General features: G+C 29.0%; 2 protein-coding genes and 1 non-coding gene across 5 annotated transcripts; 1 reads left to right on the top strand and 2 right to left on the bottom strand.

Annotated features, from left to right (window-relative positions):
* Positions 1 to 1,896: 1,896 nt before the first annotated feature.
* LOC130677693 (nose resistant to fluoxetine protein 6-like) lies at positions 1,897 to 6,019 on the bottom strand. Its single transcript, XM_057484534.1, has 10 exons — positions 5,212 to 6,019; positions 4,907 to 5,151; positions 4,254 to 4,447; positions 3,734 to 4,198; positions 3,509 to 3,674; positions 3,361 to 3,440; positions 3,187 to 3,282; positions 2,987 to 3,116; positions 2,126 to 2,443; positions 1,897 to 2,050 (listed from the first exon to the last, which is right to left on the bottom strand). Exons 1-10 carry the CDS (start codon positions 5,399 to 5,401, stop codon positions 1,940 to 1,942), a joined length of 1,995 nt encoding a protein of 664 aa, XP_057340517.1. The 5' UTR covers positions 5,402 to 6,019; the 3' UTR covers positions 1,897 to 1,939.
* A 966-nt stretch (positions 6,020 to 6,985) lies between these two features.
* LOC130677379 (EEIG family member 2) lies at positions 6,986 to 19,894 on the bottom strand. 3 transcript variants are annotated; one of them, XM_057484119.1, is made up of 10 exons: positions 19,709 to 19,894; positions 18,827 to 19,133; positions 12,469 to 12,589; positions 12,220 to 12,410; positions 11,952 to 12,154; positions 11,382 to 11,601; positions 10,716 to 11,183; positions 10,022 to 10,174; positions 9,670 to 9,875; positions 6,986 to 8,425 (listed from the first exon to the last, which is right to left on the bottom strand). In XM_057484119.1, the coding sequence occupies exons 2-10, from the start codon at positions 18,970 to 18,972 to the stop codon at positions 8,304 to 8,306; spliced, it is 1,830 nt and encodes a 609-aa protein (XP_057340102.1). In that variant the 5' UTR covers positions 18,973 to 19,133; positions 19,709 to 19,894; the 3' UTR covers positions 6,986 to 8,303. The 3 variants fall into 3 exon arrangements, with proteins under 3 accessions (XP_057340102.1, XP_057340103.1, XP_057340104.1); XM_057484120.1 differs by lacking the exon at positions 10,022 to 10,174 and having other exon boundaries at positions 6,987 to 8,425; positions 19,709 to 19,893; XM_057484121.1 differs by lacking the exon at positions 10,716 to 11,183 and having other exon boundaries at positions 6,995 to 8,425; positions 19,709 to 19,891.
* Positions 12,986 to 13,058, top strand: Trnam-cau (transfer RNA methionine (anticodon CAU)). The gene has a single exon. It is a non-coding gene; the product is annotated as a tRNA-Met (tRNA).
* Positions 19,895 to 20,004: the final 110 nt, after the last annotated feature.

Here is a 20,004-nt window from a genome sequence, read left to right as displayed (position 1 = left end):
AAAAATATTATTTTCCGATTTAATCCCATTCAAAATTTCTAATCGGAATGAATCGGTTCCAATCGGAAAATAGTGTTTTTATTACTCCGATTAAATTCTATTGAAGTGAATCGATTTCTCAACCAGGGATAATCGATAATTATAAAACGTTTGTAGTATCATACTATATTATAATTGGTATATTTGAATACATTTTAAATACACACACACGCACACACGTAATTACAGACAAAAAGTGATAATATGCTATTTAACTTTGAACTGGCCATGAAAATATTATTTTTAAACGTTATAATTACGAACATAAAAATTATCGTTACTTTAAACGGTCGCTCAATTATCAGAAATTATCAAAATAATTAATTGTTATCGGAAAAAACAGCTTGTATTCAATGGCAATTTGTTGAATGAGAATTTAGAAATGAATAATATTATAAATATTTTATTCCAAAGAAGCTCAATAATAATCATAATTATTTATTAACCCGATAATAATTATTCTTTCTACGTATGAAAAAGCAATTTTTTATCCGACTCTTCAATTTGACGGAGAAAAATGAGGATGATACATGCATGAAACAATAGCAGAAAAAATAATAAGTGAACTGTGTTGTATTACTTATTAGGATTTACAATTATCCAGATTGATAAATTATTATAAGAATTATTGAGCTTTCTTGGAAATAAATATTTTAAATATTATTTATTCATAAATTTTCATTCAACAAATTGTCATTGTTTCTTTGTATACAAGTTTTTTTCCGATAACAACTAATTATTTTGATAATTTCTGATAATTGAACAAGCCTTGAAAATGACGATAATTTCTATTATGTTTACAATCATAACATGTGTGTGTATTTAAAATATAATAACAATTATTATAATGATGCTGTAAACGTTCTCTTTGAGCTCGAAAATTCTTTTGGATCTCATTGTTTTCTTATGAGATTTTCAAACTCAAAGACATTATAGTAAATTGTATCATGATTTATCCGGGGAAAATGACATAAAATGTTATTTGTTCAACTCTTCGTCGTCGATATCTTTTATATTAATTGAAAGATTTTGATCAAAAATATTATTTTCACTCATTTTTCAGTAATTTTATTTTTATGCATGATACCATTCCCGAGGGAAGAAACACAAATTTATTTGCCCCCTGTATGAAGGTATTTGTGAATTAGCTTGTTTCGGCTGGCTGCAGAAACACTGAAATTTTAAGTTTCGATGCTGGTATCTTGAAAATTAAATTACTGGGCAATAACTGCTCAGGTGAGTTGAATATGACCCTCTGAACTAGAAAAATTACTTTAGCAAGTATGGAAAGCGATAGATTCTCTGTCAAGAGACCTATTGCCGTCGACAATGAGCACAAGTCAGTGTTATAAATCCACTCTGTTATTTTAACAAATCACTTTTTTTACAGTAACAACAATTTTTTCGCAGTTACAAACCATTACTATAGGGACAACAAAAACATCGTAATCATAACGAATGTTTCTTTATCTGTATATTAAGACAGAAGTTTGTTACCGTAAGTTCTCTTTTATCTTGTGGTTGCAAAAATTTTTTTTCCTTGATCCTCATATGGAGTTGGATTCGGAAAATAAATTCTTCTCAGGACTTTTTTGGGTTTCTCCTATTAGAGGAATTCATAATGAGCAAAAAATTTAGTACTGTAATGGGTTATTCTTAACAGAAAAAAGTTACTGGCCAAACTTCATAGATAGTCATCTTCATTTATTCTCATCATCTCATGTGAGCATGGAGTCAAATTATAAATTTTTCTTAGGACTCTTTGGACTTTTTTCCACTAGGGAACAGCACAAGAAATAAAAATCATAAGTAATGTGATTATCTCAGAGGGAACTTAAATCTCGGGTTTAAATAATATTTAATTTTTCTAAATTATATATCACTTTATTTAAAATAAAAATTATTTTTGTGTTAATACTTTGAGCAATAAAATATAAGGAGTTTCAAGTAAAATCGTTGCTAGATACGCGCACAAATAAGTCATTAATGCGATTCCTAGAAAAGTTGTTTTCTGAAACAATAAAACAATCAAAGTTTTATTAAAAATATTTACCAAAAATTTTTGAATTATATAATTTTCACTTACAGTAGGAAGAAAGTCGACGTGAATTGCAGACTCTGATTGCAGATAAACCGAATTAATTAACAAAGGATTCAATAAATAAGCGCAAAAACTGAGTCTACTTAATGGTATCCACACTTTTAGAGACAATAATTTGTTTAAAAAACCAGCATTGTTTGTATGACAAGCAATCAAAATCCAAGAAATCCCAATTGCCCACGTAATTCTGCTCAATGCGACGTAGGTGGCGGTTGCTTCTATTGAAAGATGCCGACCGTAGAGTCCAAAAAGTGTCAAAAGATTACACAGACTTCCAATCGTCCAAAATAACCATAACGTTTTCTGAATAATTAACAATTTTTTTACAAATAACTTAAGAAATTTTAAATTTACGAATCTTAGTCATATTTTCAATGTCTTTAGTAACTCTGGTAATTTTTTTTCACCCCAAAAATGTCTCTAGAATTTTCTCTGATAAGCTCGGGAAAGGTCTTAGTGTATTTTTAAAAAATTATTTATCACCTTACTTTGAAAAATTTTCCTAAAATCATTTTTCAAGTTCGTAATTGGTCCTACTTGTTTTTTTTTTCTAGACTGCAAAGTGTCTCAACTTGTCCCAGAAAGAGAATGAACTTCAGATCACCCCCACTACTGATTATTTCAAATCTGCGCGTGCGCAGAGAAAAGTGGGGGAATATTTAGTGCACAGAAGACCCAGAGTGAAAGTAAAGACCCAAATTACGTAAAGTACACTCTTACTGGGACTATTTTATATATTTTTTAATCTCAAATTAGCTTTCAAAATTAACAAGTCTTCCTAACTTGCAAAAATTTCTACTATTTGAAACTGTCCGTTCTAATAATTAAAATATTTGAGTTACTAACCCGTTTCATAACCAATTTACCCTTCAGTCTTGTTAAAATATATCCAGAAATAATTCCAATAAAATATGGCCCGATTCTCATCCATGGCGGCGAGTAAACGACGTCCATTAAATTCCACAGCTGATCTAACCTAAAATTTTTTAATAAACTAGTAAATAAAATAACGAAAAAAAAGCGTGATAGTAAATTTCAATGCTTACATGGTCGTATAAGCGTACGCTGATGAAATAAGACCATCAATTACCGCGGAAATAATTAACAAACTAATTAATAGCCCAGTCGCGGTCTTAAAGTACCTGGAAAACTTACAGTTTGTTTTAATACCTCCAGAGGTCGTGAGTTGGATTAATATACAAGTCAAATTTTGGACTTACAAGTCAGATAGGAGAAGCAAAAATGTCCCTATTAAATAAAATTGCATTTCATTTGACAAATACCAGCTCCAGGACAGACACTAGAAATATTAAAAATTAATTACATGGATTTTGAATTATAATTTTAATAAACTTCATTATTTCCTACGGCTTCATTCCAAGGAAACAGATTATTTATGTACAGTAAATTCCTCCACCAGTAGATGGCGCAATTTTCTTGAGGTTTCTCGGCCATTTTGAATGCTGATGTCTTTGCGTACCAGCCGAAATTTATTTCGGCGATTCCGATTATCAGTAAATAGGCTGGAGTGAGTCTGGAATTAATTTTCCAGGTGAGGAAAAATGAAAAATTGGACTAGTTGGGATTAATTACCTGATGATTCGCTTGGTAATGAGTCCAAAGTAATCGGACCAACGAAATTTCATCACTCGAACACGATTCTCACGATATTTTTGTCGAAAAAAAAGCCAACTGATGAGGAAACCGCTTAGACAGAAGTAAGTGTCCACGGAGAGGCTCCCGTTGCTGAGGATTTGAGCCATCAGATCTTCGGAAAGACGCCAGACGGTTGTTCTGTTGTCTACGTAGTCGTTTGAATAAAAAACCGTGTGGATCATCATGATCCAGAGCATCCCAAAGAAACGAAGACCGTGAATTGATGTCAGAGAATCTTTACTTATTTTTGTATTGAATATTATTTTCGAGTTTGTGTAGACAGAAAAACAGAGCAGAATTTTAACTACAATTGTTGGTTTAGATTTGTGACGTTTTTGGTGTAGGATCACATCGTAAGCGGTTCCGATTATCGCAAGGATTATTGTCAATATTATAATCAAGCTAAAAAATTTTCTAGTTAGATTTTAGATGAGGGTTTCAGGGTTTGGTTGGTTACCTCGTGGTGATTATTCGCCAGTTAAGTAGCCACCGATGATCATCCTTGAGATCTTGGACGTCGATGAGACTAAAGTCTGCTGAAAATAAGTCGCCGATTGCGAGAAGACGAGACTTGAAGATGTTTGTCAAAATTCTGCTTAAGTCTTCAGTCGAACAGGATGCGGGTAGACATAGTCCCAGTGTTATTACATCCTGAATAATATTTATAATCAGTGGGGGTTGTGGGTACTCTTTCTACAGGAAATCAAATTTCCTACAATTTTTGACTCTTTACATTTTTTCGTAGGACCGATAGTTTACGATATAAATATATAAAGTGTCAAAAGTGATATTATTACTGACTTTATTAAAGATTAGGAATAAGTAGGGCTTGTGGGTACTCTTTCTACAGGAAATCAAATTTCCTACAATTTTTGACTCTACATTTTTTCGTAGGACCGATAGTTTACGAGATGAATATATCAAGTGTCAAAAGTGATATTATTACTGACTTTATTAAAGATAAGGAATAAGTAGGGCTTGTGGGTACTCTTTTTACAGGATTTTCAACTCTCTACAATTTTTATTTAAAAAATTTTCTTACGTGACCGTTAGTTTACTAAATAAATCCACTAGCCACGAAAATAAAAATTTAATTTATCACAAACTTACTTCATTTTTAATACGAAAATGATACTGGATCGTGCTATTGTGATGAAACCGCGCAATAAAATAATTTAAATTAAACGGCGGGAATTCTTGGTCTCTATTCCGATATATCGAATTATTTTTCAAAAATTCTTTGTCTAATTCCAACGGCTCACGAATTTCTAAATCAAAGCACTGGCTCTTCCAGCCTAACCAGTAATTATTACCGTAAATAAATCCCGGCTTTGGTTCACCGCTTGCATCTAAAACTATTTTCAAAATTTTTATTAGAAAATTTAAATTTTAAAAATTATAATTATTTTTCTTACCCTTCAAACTCCATAAAATTTTTTCATCAATTCCAAGTTTTAATTTTTCAAGTTGATTTTTACACGTTGAATTTTTAATAATTTTACTATTTTTAGCCACCGCATAAGCGGGAAAATATTTTTCAAAATCACTTTTAGCCCATACCGGAAATAAAAAAATAATAATAATTAATTGAATATACTGGTGCATTTCTAACGTCTATTTAATCTCCAGGGTCTCTATAGTTGTGATTGTAAAGAAAACTATTGCGTCTACTAAAAGATCACGAGTCCACGGGACCGGGAGTTCGCGAGTCCGCGGAAAGTGGAGGAAATAATTTATATCACAAAGATTTATTTAAAAAAAAAAAAGTTACCATACATTACGGTAACATATTATTTGAATAATTTAATGATTGTGCTAAAACTTTAATAATTAAATTTATGAGATACTTAATTGAGTCATTAAAATTATTTAACTTTTTTTGAGCTATCACACTTAAATAATTATAGTGATCAATATTTGTTTTAAAATATAATTCTAAAGCATTTGCTGTAACGTGAAAGCGTAATATTTATATATTGATAGTGAATACGTGGAAATAAAATGAAACGGACGTTACATCAGTGGCAATAAGTTAGATCAAGTCTTTGGACCCCAGAGAAAGTTTACAGTTCCGCTTCTCTATAAGTATTAAATACCAAACTATTTCTTTTATATATTTATATATATTTATTAGAGACAACTTTTAAACAATCCTTATATGTGTAATTTTTTTTCCATTTTTTATTTTTAAAAATTTACTGCGCGCGCATTACTTAAATTTTTAATTTTGAAACTTTGCTGCGCGCGTTAATTAAATTTTTTTTTTAAATCTAATACGCGCGCATAAATCTAATTCAAAATTTTTTAATTTTTTTACGCGCGTGATAATAAAATTTTTAATTTCAGAAATTTACTGCGCGAGCGTTAATTAAATTTTTAATTTCAAAACTTTGCTGCGCGTATTAATTAAATTTTTTATTTTTAAAATTTATTATGCCCACATTAATTAAATTTAAAATTTTGAAATTTTTTCACGCACGCATTAATCAAATTTTTAATTTTAAAACTTTGCTGTGCGCGTTAATTAAATTTTTGATTTAAAAAATTTATTACGCGCGCATTATTTAAATTTTTTATTTACAAAATTTACTACACGCGCATAAATCAAATGTAAAATTTTGTAATTTTTCTAATTTTCGAATTTTTATAATGCGCTTCAAAAATGCAAACAAAAATATTTCAACTTTCCGTTAATTTAAATACAGGAAAAAATAATTTTTATGTGTAAAACGTAAAATTCAAAATTTTGTGCGCATGCTCTTTAAATATTAAGCCGGTCAGTATTTGAATTGGCATAAGAAAAAATTTTCTTATAAAGAATAAAAATTAATTATTATTTATTTTATTTTTTTTTAAATCAATATATATATGTATACATATGTATATGTATATACATATACACGTATAATACAATTGACAATACAGTAATAATTAAATTATTACAATTATCATAAATATCACAACAATAATATCTGTTTTTTTTTTTTTTTCACGCGCAAATTATTTATAAAAGAAAGAAAAAATTAATTTATCAATTAATTGTTATAGTAATAATAATTATAATTATACAATAAAAATTACTCGACAGAGAATGATAAAAATATTTTATTACAAATATCAAATTTTATTAAAAAAAAAACAAAGTACAGATATTTGTAATAAAAATATTATTCGAATAAACTCATCATTCTCTTTACAAAATATTTATATAATTAAAAAATTTTATATTTTCATACAATTGGAAGAAAATAGTCACTGAGATATAATTAAGAAGCCACTGCGTTTTATAATTAATAATAATAATAATTCTTATTAATACCTTAAGAAATCAGTCAGTGATGTCACGTGATGATTTAATAATCGAAAATAACGAAAAAAAAAAAAATAGTAATTATATTTTGGCAAGTCTAATTTTATTAATTAATTATTTAAATAATAAATATCCTTCAATTCCACCTTTTTTTAATTATTTAATTTTTTAAATTGGAATTTATGGCATCCATCAAGTGGCGAACAAAATTTTATTTTATTTTTAAATTAAATAATAATATTGATGTATCGATTGATGTTTGTATAACTAATTAGATCTGGCTCCGTTTATTTTGAACAATAAAAAATTATTTAAAAATTTTAACCCCGCGGATTTTAATTGTTTCCATAATTTTTTAAACATTGAACTAATCGACTCGCGGCATAAGACTTTTTTGTAGGAAATTAAATTTCCTACAAAAAAGGTCCTTATCCGCGAATCGATAATTTCAAAATTAAAAAAGTTATGATCATTAAATAAATTTGTATTCATTGTTTTTTTATGATTTAAAATTTCCAGAGCCATAACTAAATATTTTAAATTATTATTTGTCTGTTTGAAGCGCCACTTATCTAAATAACAACTACATATTTTTAAATTTAATATTTAATAATTAATATATACAAATTTTTAACATTTAATTAACTTGCATCGAAATATTAATTAATTCAAGCTCGTTTAAAATTAAAAATTAAAAAAAAAAACACCGTAGCCATTTGATTAAAATATTTACATTTTTAAATAAAGATTGATGCAAGTAATTGTAGTTAAAAATTGATAAAACTTTTATTTATTTTTCTATCTATTTAATTTTTTTAAATTTTATTTTAACTACGAATTTTTTTTTAGTCCAGGAAGAAAAATATTTTAAATAATTATTTAGTACAGAGTAAAAATAACGAAAATAAAGTCTTAGTCTCATGTGCGATTCAGACGTGATCAGAATTCGGTGGACTGTAGAAATCAGACAGAAATTCCCGAAAAAATTTTTTTAAAAAAATGATAAAGTGGATAAATAATATATTTGTTAAAAAATATAATGTTTTTTTACTATCTCGGTTCGGAAGTTTCCATAACGAGTTCCGGTACAAGAGCTAGGGAAAATGTTGGTGGTATTGTTGACTGTCGTGATGACGAGTACTGTCTTCTTAGTGAGGATCCAGACGTCGACGACATTGTCGTCGTAATCTGCTGATGTTACCTATTGTTTTCTTCCATAACAACTTGTTTAAATACACCTGCCGGCATTTGGCTTTTTATTTCATGACTACCAAGTGCTGTTGTACCGTCTTTTCCAATAAATAATTGCAATCCAGACGCTAATAACAACAATTTTTTATTTATAATTAACTATTTTACATTTTTAACTTTTATAACTCGAAAACTAATTATTTAAATTAGACTAAACAAAAATTAAAATCCTTGTCAAAAGTTTAAGCTCTAAAATGAGGCCGACTAGAGCCTTCTATCTCAATTTGTTTAAAAGTCATAAAATAGGGACAAGATTTTTGCCTTAATTTTGAAATGAATGACCCTAATGTTAGATATTACGGCAAAAATATTGGTCTGATCAGAAAATTTTTTAAACAAAAGTTGTAGGAAATTCAATTTTCTAAGAAAAATGTCTCTTATGATTTTTTCATAAGATCAATATTTTCACCGTAATTTCAAATTTCAAATTTTCGTAATTATCAAAAATTTGAATCATTCATTATGAATCTTAATTTTGAAATTACGGTGAAAATATTGGTCGTATGAAAAAATCATAAGAGACATTTTTTTTGTAAAATTAAATTTCCTACAACTTTTGCTAAAAAAAATTTTTTATATGACCGATATTTTCACCGTAATTCCAAAATTAAGATTTTCGTAATTATCAAAAATTTGAATCATTCATTATGAATCTTAATTTTGAAATTACGGTGAAAATATTGGTCGTATAAAAAAATCATAAGAGACCTTTTTTTTTGTAAAATTAAATTTCCTACAACTTTTGCTAGAAAAATTTTTTTATATGACCGATATTTTAACCGAAATTCTAAAATTAAGATTTATAATGAATTATTCAAATTTTTGTTAATTATAAAAATCTTAATTTTGAAATTACGGCTTTTTTATTAGTCTCATAAAAAAATTATAAGAGACACTTTTGTTAGAAAATTAAATTTCCTACAACTTTTACTTAAAAATTTTTTTCATACGACCAATATTTTCACCGTAATATCAAAATATAGATCGATACCTCGTAAACTATTCATCGAAAGATAATCAACCAAAAATGAAATTCATTTTAAAAAGTTTAAGCTTCAATTAGTGACCAATCTTGTTCCTTAATCTTAATTAAGTTTCGAGTAATCGATTTTCAAAGTTCATTAAAAAAAAAAAAAAAAAAAACTCCAAGTTTTAATTTCCCAACTTTGATTCCGTCTTATAAGTTTTATATCTCACAAACTATTAATCGAAAGTTAATCAACTCTAGTAAAAAGTCTTATCGTTAAAATGAAACCAATCTGATCTCTTAATCAAATAAACTTTACAAGTAAATTAAATAAAAATGACTTACTCTCAGCACTTTCGAGATCAGTCTGCTCTAAATTTGTTGCTTTAAGCAATTCGTCAATCAATGAGTCCGGATTAGGACGTGTCACTTCAACTCTGCATGCTACCGAGTTACCAGTCGAGTCTTCAGCTTTTTTCCGCCGCTCAAGTGCTGCTTTTGCGCGATCCAATGATCCAGTTTCACTGAGTCCCGATCCACCAGAAGGATTTCTTCGATAAAAAAAAAAAAAGATCAATTAAAAACACTAGTAAATTTATAATGATAGTGATAAATATAATTAGGAACTAATAATGTAAATGATAAGCACATGCACAAGCTAGTTTTTAAAATATTAAATAGATAAGATAAAGCATACAATGGGGTAATGCTGTTACGATGCTGCAAAGTAGCAGTCGATACATCTGATGGGACACTTAGCATCGATTCATCAGAGTCTGGACTTGTTGTAACTGTTGCTAGTTTCCCTCCCGTACCATCAAGTAATTTTCTGTGCCCACCTCCGATGCCTCTGCAAGTTTCCAAACAAAAGCCATCCACATTTCTAAATAAGCTTTTACTTTTTATCATAAGAATTTCCTTTTAAAATTCAACCACTTCTATTTAAATCATCATAGAGTATTCGAAAAAATTTTTAATTAAACCTCAAAGTTTCTACTTTTTATGTCTGACATGACCAAGTACCAGAAAAATTTTTTCACACCAAAAATTCACCCAAAGAAATTTTGAAAATTAGAAAAAAGTCATGACAAGTCCTGTAGGTTTTTATAAACTTTTTTTTTTAAATATTATCATAGTAGACATCAAAGTAGAGGCTTAAAGCTTTTAAAAAAAAATTTTTTCAAATCGATACGATTATTTGAAGAAAAGTTATGGAAATTTTAGTGTAAAGATATCGGAAATCTTAAGATTTAAATAAATAAATGATAATGAAAGCGCCTAGATCTGATATATGATTTGATGAGATCAGTTAGGAAAAGCTTCGGAAACCAGTAAGAACTCGAGGCAAAACCGATAACCCATAAGATAATTAATAACCGGTGATAACCTACCTGAGGGTCTGAGCAGCGGCGGAGATAAACGAGGAGGCGCGAGGAGTTTCGGGCCGATGAAGAGGATCTGGTGATGAGACAGCACGTGCCTGGTCACCGAGGCGCAATAAAACTGGACTTGGCTGGTGATCAATGCAGTCACAAGTCTTGGACATATTGCGCCAGGTTGACTGGGAAATTCGCGGCGGAGGTCTTTTGAAGTTAATGCTGTCTCTGGTAGAGCAGGTGCCGTTGGCATTTGAACCAACTGGACAACTTGTTTTTAGGACATTACTCAAGGATCTAACGGGCTCGGGTGGGATAGAGTTTGTCCAAAAACGCTTTGGAGTTGACGTTTCTGTACTCAATCGAGACAGCGGTGACGGGGGAGTTAATAATGTCTGATTATTTAGGGAACTTTTTTGTTGGTAAGGTTCATTTTGTGACAGGGTAGGGAGCCGTGGCGCCCATACCGGCCAAGAGGGTGACCTATAATAATTAACACAAAATATTTTCATGCAAAATTATAAAACAAAATATATTTTCATTTAAAAAATAAAATAAAATAAAATAACCCTAGCTGAGGAAATTCCGTAGAGCTGATGATTTATTAGTAGATGAACCCTAGTGTTAAATAATTAATGGATATTACAAGTGGGTAATTAGGTAATAGAATTAATTTATTACCTGATGTGTCCGCTGTCACCGCTGCTGCTTTGTCTGCTGTGCTGACTGTGGGAGTTTAGAGAACCGTAGCCGGAGCCTTTGCTCAGCTGGCTGGTGTTACTCGAGTTTCGAGAGTGTCCTGACTCAGTGTGAACCTCGGTCAGTACATCTGGAGGCACTGCTGAAGGTACCACTTCATTTAATGTCATTGGGTCGTAGGATTCCGTCCCGCTGAGCAATTCTGTTGATTTTAAAATCAGCTGTAATTATTATCGTAGAAACTATTGCTCGAAATTTTATCGAACACTAATTATAACTGTAGAGAAAAGTCTAAGCTTTAATTTAAGCCCAATCTTTACCCTTAATATTAATTAGTTTAAAAATTATGAATTTTCTAACATTTGAAAGACGGATTTTTCCCGCGAAAATTCAAACATTCGATATTCATCTATATCTTGAAAACTATTGACTGGAAGTAGATCAGACATAAATAAAAAATTGTTCCTACAGGTCTAAGCTTTAATTTGAGCCCAACCCCAGCCCGTAATTTAAATTAGTTTAAAAGTTTTAAATTAAAAAAAATAAACTTACCGGAAGAAAAAAGCGCAGGCCTCTTTTTAGGAAGACTACCAAACCCACTGCTAGCGCTCGCTGTACTGCCAGCTAAAGAACCACTTGATACGTAGTCCTCGCGATTAGAACATCTGTCACCGCCAATTATTTCGTCAGCAATTCCTGGAGCACCTGGAGCACCAGGAACCGTTAGCTGAGTTTGTTTCAACGACGGCGACGGTCTAGAATTAATTTACCAGTCAATTGACAGCCCATTTTATATAAATCATAATAATAATAAACTTACACTTTAAAAAGAATGTCTCCAGAGAGCATGTTCATCTTGATAGCGACTCTCAGCATCGAATTATCCTGGCGATGACGCGCGTCATAGCCTTCCAACAAACATCTGCGTCTACACAATCCAGCTCCAGCAAACTCCGCAAGATTTAAATCAGTGAATCCTAATTTTTGAAATGATCGACCTCCTTTTAATTCCTAAAATTAATTTATTATTTTTAATTACAATTCATATTTATTTTTTTAAGAAAATTACTTTTCTTATGGATATCCGCAGAACACAAGGATCGAGGACTCCAGTAGAAGCACTGGCACTCATTTTGCATAAAAATTCAAATTTAGCATTCCATCGTACCGTGTGCTCCTGAACTTCTTCCCTGAAATAATAATAATTTACATTTTGAAATAAATGTGACCATATTATACGACTTTGTAAATATTCAAAATAAGTATAGGTTGTGGGTACTCAAACTAACGGAAATTTACCGCTCGACACTAATGTCAACATAAAAATTTATTTAATTAATGAAAAATTAATTCCTGGTTTCTCTAAATACAAAATGCAGACTGTACTTCGATGCACTACTGTCTAATCTAGTTAAGTGCGCTTCAATTATTCGATAATATTCGTTTGTTTAAGAGAAAAACTTGGCCACAGTTTCCATTTGCTACACAAGTGCAACAAAGACAGTACCGTTCGTGGACTTGAGTGTAACAGAGAGATAAATGCGAACCCCTGTTAAATAAGTTCTAAATTTTTCGGCATATAACACGTCTCAGTAGCGCAGATGGCAGCGCGTAAGTCTCATAATCTTAAGGTCGTGAGTTCGATCCTCACCTGAGGCATTTCTTTTGTTTTTATTCCAATAAAGAAAAAAAATAATTAAATTTATTTAGTTGGCGTGAGTGAGAATACTTTTAGCTAAATTAGCTTAAGATTTTCACTTGTGAAACTGATGAAAGTATTCTCTTTTACTTTATAAGAAAGTTTATTCTATTTAGCTCATATATCTATATATATTATATATTAAATAAAAGTCTATGTACGTGATTAAAAATAATATATATGAATTTAAGAGTCTTATAGAAGATTATTTCAAATGGATTTAAATGTACGGGATTAAGAAAATATGACCGTGGCTTTTGTATTGATTAATGCTACTCAGAAAAAAAATAACATTGCGTGTTATATTGTAATTACACTAAGGTACTAAGTCCGTAGTAAAATGGACAATTGAATATACACAAGATTTTATAATTTATTATTTTGTTTAAAATTTTGAAAATTTTTTTTGATACCAGAATTATTTATATCTTAAAAAATATTGGTTGTAAATCTATTAAACATAAATGAAAATTTTAAAGAAAAGTCTAAGCTTTAGTTTGAGCCCAAAGACGCCTCTAAATCTGTATTAGTTTTAAAATTATGAATTTTACAAGTTCAAAAGTCTAATTTTTCCCGCGAAAATTCCAACTAATATTTGATTTCCATTTATATAGATCGATATCTCGAGAACTATTGATCGAAACCTAATTAAAAATAAACATTAATTATAGCGGAAGGTCTAAACTTGAAAATGAGACCAAGAACAAGACTTTATCTCAAATCTTCTAGAAATTATTAATTTTTTAAGTTCAAAAGTCTAATTTTTTCCATCGAAATTCATAATACAGATCGATATCTCGAAAACTATTGATCGGAGCCCCATCAACCAAAAACAGAAATTCTTTATTAAATTCTTCCTTTTAATTTGAACCCAATCCCATCTCAAAACTTTAATTTTCCTATAAGTTATGAATTTTAAAAGTTCCCGCTTTCAGATTTAAAAATTGAAATTGTCAAAAAAATTTTCCTCTGTCTACATAGATCGATATCTCGAAAACTATCGATCGAAACCTAATTAAATATAAACATAAATTATAGCGGAAGGTCTAAACTTGAAAATGAGACCAAGAAGAAGACTTTATCTCAATTCTTCTAGAACTTATTAATTTTTTAAGTATAAAAGTCTAATTTTTTCCATCGAAATTCATAATACAGATCGATATCTCGAAAACTATTGATCGGAGCCCCATCAACCAAAAACAGAAATTCTTTATTAAATTCTTCCCTTTAATTTGAACCCAATCCCATCTCAAAACTTTAATTTTCCTATAAGTTATGAATTTTAAAAGTTCCCGCTTTCAGATTTAAAAATTGAAATTGTCAAAAAAATTTTCCTCTGTCTACATAGATCGATATCTCGAAAACTATCGATCGAAACCTAATTAAATATAAACATAAATTATAGCGGAAGGTCTAAACTTGAAAATGAGACCAAGAAGAAGACTTTATCTCAATTCTTCTAGAACTTATTAATTTTTTAAGTATAAAAGTCTAATTTTTTCCATCGAAATTCATAATACAGATCGATATCTCGAAAACTATTGATCGGAGCCCCATCAACCAAAAACAGAAATTCTTTATTAAATTCTTCCCTTTAATTTGAACCCAATTCCATCTCAAAACTTTAATTTTCCTATAAGTTATGAATTTTAAAAGTTCCCGCTTTCAGATTTAAAAATTGAAATTGACAAAAAAATTTTCCTCTGTCTATATAGATCGATATTTCGAAAACTATTTATCGGAACTCTATCAACCAAAAACGAAATTTGTATTTAAGGGTCTCAGCCTTAATTTGAGCATGATCTCATCTCTTAATCTCAATTTTTCTACAAGTTATAAATTTCAAAAACTCTGAAATTCAAATTTCTTAAAAAATATTTAAAATAACGTTTGTTATAAATAGTATAAAAAATAATAATAAATTTAAAACAGACAAGTGTCAAACCAACACGACAATATAAAACAGTAAATCGATCGAGAATGCAATCATTTAACTCCAAGTGAGGTCAAGTGGTCCATTATAATTTTTTTCAATCGATCAAACTTCCGTCTTTATTAAAATTTATTATTCAAATATTTATATTTATATTTAAAAAAAAAAAAAAAGGTGAATTGAGTATTTTAAAAGATTTAAAAGGCTGTAGCCTTCTTTCACTTGTTGCAGTTCCCGATAATCGGTTACGTAATTAAATCAAGGAAAGTATTAATTTATACACAACCTTTATTTTATTTTTTTTTCATTACATATAGAGTATAAACGATGGTCGGGTAATAATATAAGGCTGTAAGACAAGTGGTGGCAAGGCTGTTCAAGGCTTTTAACTTTTATTTCATAATCCAGTGAATAAACTTTCTAAAGTCACCCGAATAAAATTTATTTTTTTCCATTTTATTCTCAATCTTAAATCCTCGATATCAATATACTCTATTTTATTATTTATTTCTTATCACAGCCGTGGAATAAAATAATCATTTGATTGGCATATCGGTTATTAATTTAAAAATCAATTAAAATTTTTTTTTTATCATTAATTTAAATTATTAAGTCATCGGCTATTAAATAATTACGTAGATATTTAATAATAATCATGAGGATGATGATGATGAGTACATTTGTAAAAATATATAAATGCAAATAACAAGTGTTAGATCATACATTTACTGGGATGACTCTTTTTTTTTTTTTTTTTTTTTTTTTTTTTTTTTTTTTTTTTTTTTCAATGTAATGTCTATTCATGAATATTATTACAATTATTATTATTTTTATTGTCTATGTCTGGCAATCACGGTCACGGCCAATAACGAGACAATGAAATTAAGTGGAGGCAAAGTGGAACGTTTGTTTGAAAGTAAAAAATTTTTATATTTTATTTACAGACCAACTATTAGTTTTTATTAATATTTTTAAAACTGTTGATCAGAGACATTTAGAACATTAACGAAATTAGTCCCTAAAGGTCTAAACTTTAAAATGAAACCAACTGGAGCTCTCAATCTCAATTCGTTTAAAAGTTACGAATTTTTAAAGTTTAAATTCAAAATACAAAATTTTTTATTTTTGTCCCAACAAAAGCGATTGTCTTAAAGAATCGATATTTCAAAAACTATAGACTATAGAATATTAAAACATAAACGAAATTTGTTTCTATAGGTCTAAGCTTGAAAATTAAACCAACTGAAGCTCTTAATCTCAATTCGTTTAAAAGTTACGAATTTTTAAAGTTTAAATTCAGAACACAAAATTTTTCATTTTTGTCCCAACAAAAGCGATTGTCTTAAAAAATTGATATTTTGGAAACTACAGACTGTCGACTACTAAAACACAAACAAAAATTGTTCCTAGAGGTCTAAGCTTTAAAATGAGACTAACTAGAGCTCTCTATACCAATGAATTTAAAAGTTATAGAAGTTTTAAATTTCAAGTAAAATTAAAAACTTAAATTTTATCGTCGAAATCTAGCCTTAGCTACATAGATCGATATCTCGAAAACTATTAGTCGAAACTGAATCAACGAAACATGAAATTTGGAGTTCAAAGTCTGAGCTTTAATTTGAGACCAATCTCGCTTCATAATCTTATTTCCTTAAAAAGTTATGGAATTTTCGCAGTTTAAAAAATTTAAATCAAAGTAATTACTGATTAGTTTTGTAAAGTCAGTCTTTATAATTCGATATCTCAAAAACTATCATTCAAAAACGACTAAATTAAAAGCAAAAATTGTAGCCAAAAATGATATCTTAAATTCCAGCCTGATAACGAGCTTTGATCTCAATATTTCCAAAGGTTATCAATTTACTTTCTATTTTTATAAAAAAAAAAAAAAAAAAAAAATCAGTTGATTGAATGACGTAGCCAAGGGTTATTGATTTACATATGTGGTACTAATTTACCGTACATACCATTCCCTAATAAGACACCTATAAATCAATACCTCTTTTATATTATTCTATTAAAAAAAAAAAAAAAAAAATGTCCAGTTTGTCCTCAAACTCCATAACCGAGTTTTTGGCAATTCGTAATAGCGGTCAAGGACGCGGGAATTTACAATTTGGCTGTATCCCAGCAAAAAAATATAAAAAAAATAAATAAAACAATTTATAATATGACGTTTCCTCATCAAAAGCCGTGTCCTCAACGGACATTGTCCATTATCTTCATATATTGTTCATATTAATCACCACTACGACTATGGTACAGCTATGGGTTTTCATTCTCATTTGATTAATAACTCAAAGGGAAGTATAAATTATTTATTTATTCATTTATTTATTAAAGCCATAGGTAAATGAGCGTTTGGATAAATTAAATTTATAAGCCATAGGATTATCGGAAAAAAAAATATGAATTATTTTGGTATTAATGTTAATAAAGTTAACCTAATTAAATCGTAGCCAGAACAAACCGCAGTGCGGCACGACATTTATACATATACTAGTTTTTAAATAATCACAATAAAGGTTATCAATGCTCAAGGATAACCTTTTTATTAATTATTTTTATTTTTAGATTATTATTGTCAAGTTCATTGCTCTGTTTATTTATTTATTTATTTATTTAACCCGCATTATAGCTTTTATTTACTTTAAGTTATTATTTTTAGACGCGACTCCATTTCCGTAACCAATTAATTATTTATTCGGCTTTAGTTTTTTAAATATTTTTTTTATTGATTTTAGACACCAGTTGCTTCAGTTTAGATTGTGTACTTAAAATTAAACTGTTTCCGCATTTTATTCGTGCATGATTCTGAGATAAACTGATAGAATTTTATTTACATAAATATTTATATTTTTAACGCTTATACGGAAGTTTTTTTTTTTTGCGTCATTTAAAAATATTTTTGAATTTACGATTTTTAAATTCGATATCTCGGAAACTATTGCTCGAAACGTGATCAAACACGCATGAAAATTGTTAAGAAAAGGCTCAGTTTTAATTTAAGCCCAATTCCGAACGGAAATCTCAATTGGTTTAAAAGTTATGAATTTTTTTAATTTTTAAAGCCGAATTTTTCCCGCAAAAATTCAAATGTTTGATATCGATCGATATTTCGGAAACTATTGATCAAATCTTAATCACATATGAATAAAAATTGTTGAGAACAGTCTCAGCTTTAATTTACGACCGATTACGGATCAAAATCTTCATTAGTTTAATAAATATGAATTTTTAAACTTTTGAAATCCAGATTTTTCCCGCTAAAAATTCAAATATTTAATTCTTGTCGATATGGATCGATATTTTAAAAACTATTAATCGAAACTTGACCACAAATTAATGAAAATTGTAGCAAAAAGTATAAGCTTTAATTTGAGCCCAATTCGGGTTCTTAATCTCAATAAGTTCAAAAGTTATGAATATTTTAAACTTTAATCAGAATTTGAAACTACTAAAATAGTTATAAATTATTTAAGTCAACGATAACTTTCCCATTACTCAGTCTCGCTAAAATAAATGTCTAAAAAAAAAAAAATGATTAATAAAAAAAAAACTTTTGTCATCTAAAAAGTATTTGAGTAATTGGTAATATCTATCGTCCAAGGAAAATCTTTTTTTAGCTTTTCAACAAATTCCAGGTCTGGATACTGTTTCGAACGTCATCGGCATAGATTCTGGCCATTAGCCAACAAAAAACAAAACGTGGGTGGTACAAAACCCGGAAGTGACGGTTGTTTATTACCCATCGACATAAAATTTAAGATAAATATAGATAATAATAATATTCACCTAGTTGAATGATCAACGAAAGATCCACCGTCTAGCAATCGCATCTTGGCAAATAAAACCGCACTAACAAAAGGCACTGCGGTGAGTTCCTCCAGAACAAGATCAACTGAAAATTTGTACTTTTTCTTCTTCATCATGAAGGCCATCTCACCGAGACCCACTTCACTTTAACACTCACCCAAAATATTTAAACTTTTTATCTCTTTATTTAAAATCTTCAGGATAAATTTATCTCCACCACATAATTGACAACTTTAATCTAGGTTTTGATTTTTTTCAAATTTTTGTGCTCCTGGACATAATCAGTCTGAAAAATAAATAATTTATTTTTAAATTAAATTATTAAAAGTCCAATGACCTTTAGTCCCCTAAAACCTATTCTATTATACGCCCACGATATTTTGTTTTATCAGATAACTGATAACGTGTGACGTAAAAAATTATCGATCACAACTTTTATGGGGGCGGTTTACTTGTCATTTTAAAACAAACATAAAATTACGCAACTAGTCATTTTATCCGCGTGACTTGGAAATTTTTTTTTTTTTTTTTTTTTTGAAATTTTTAAAATTCCCGCCATTTTATATTTTATCAATAAATCGATTTTAAAATAAATTGACAGAAAAATAATAAATAAGAATTATCAAACAGCTGTGGGATAACCTCGGAATTTATAAATTTAAATTTTTCCCGCGCTTGATTTGTCAATTAAATAAATATAATAATAAACTAAAAATAATTAAAACACGAGCTATTTAATACGCATTTTATTTGCGTGCTTTGCTCAATAAATCGTTAGACTCAAAGCTCAATACACAGCCATTACGTCGAAGCTTATTGATGAGAAAAAAAAAAGGAACAGATGAAAAAAAAACTTCTCACCATTTTGTCACAAATCCATTTCTTTTATTTTGAAATTAAATATTTTTTTTTTCTTGTTAATTATTACTTTTCTATTGGATTTAAATGATTTTTTATTAAGCTGTCACGCGCGATTTATTAAAATAATAGTGGAGTGGTCGGTTGTAAAGTTACGACTGGTTACGGCTGTTGTAATTCTGTGAAAACTGTCCAAAGTGTCGGACAATTGGTCACCTCTCAGCGCTATAGCGGGCGATTTTTAAACTTTTCCATGCGCGCGTTTAATTCAAACTGCGCATACTGTCTGCGCACAAGTG

This window comes from Microplitis mediator, chromosome 11, assembly GCF_029852145.1.
Source record: "Microplitis mediator isolate UGA2020A chromosome 11, iyMicMedi2.1, whole genome shotgun sequence".
Lineage (NCBI taxonomy): Eukaryota > Metazoa > Arthropoda > Insecta > Hymenoptera > Braconidae > Microplitis > Microplitis mediator.
Note: the sequence above shows the minus strand (reverse complement) of the source record. Positions and strands in the feature narration are given on the sequence as shown.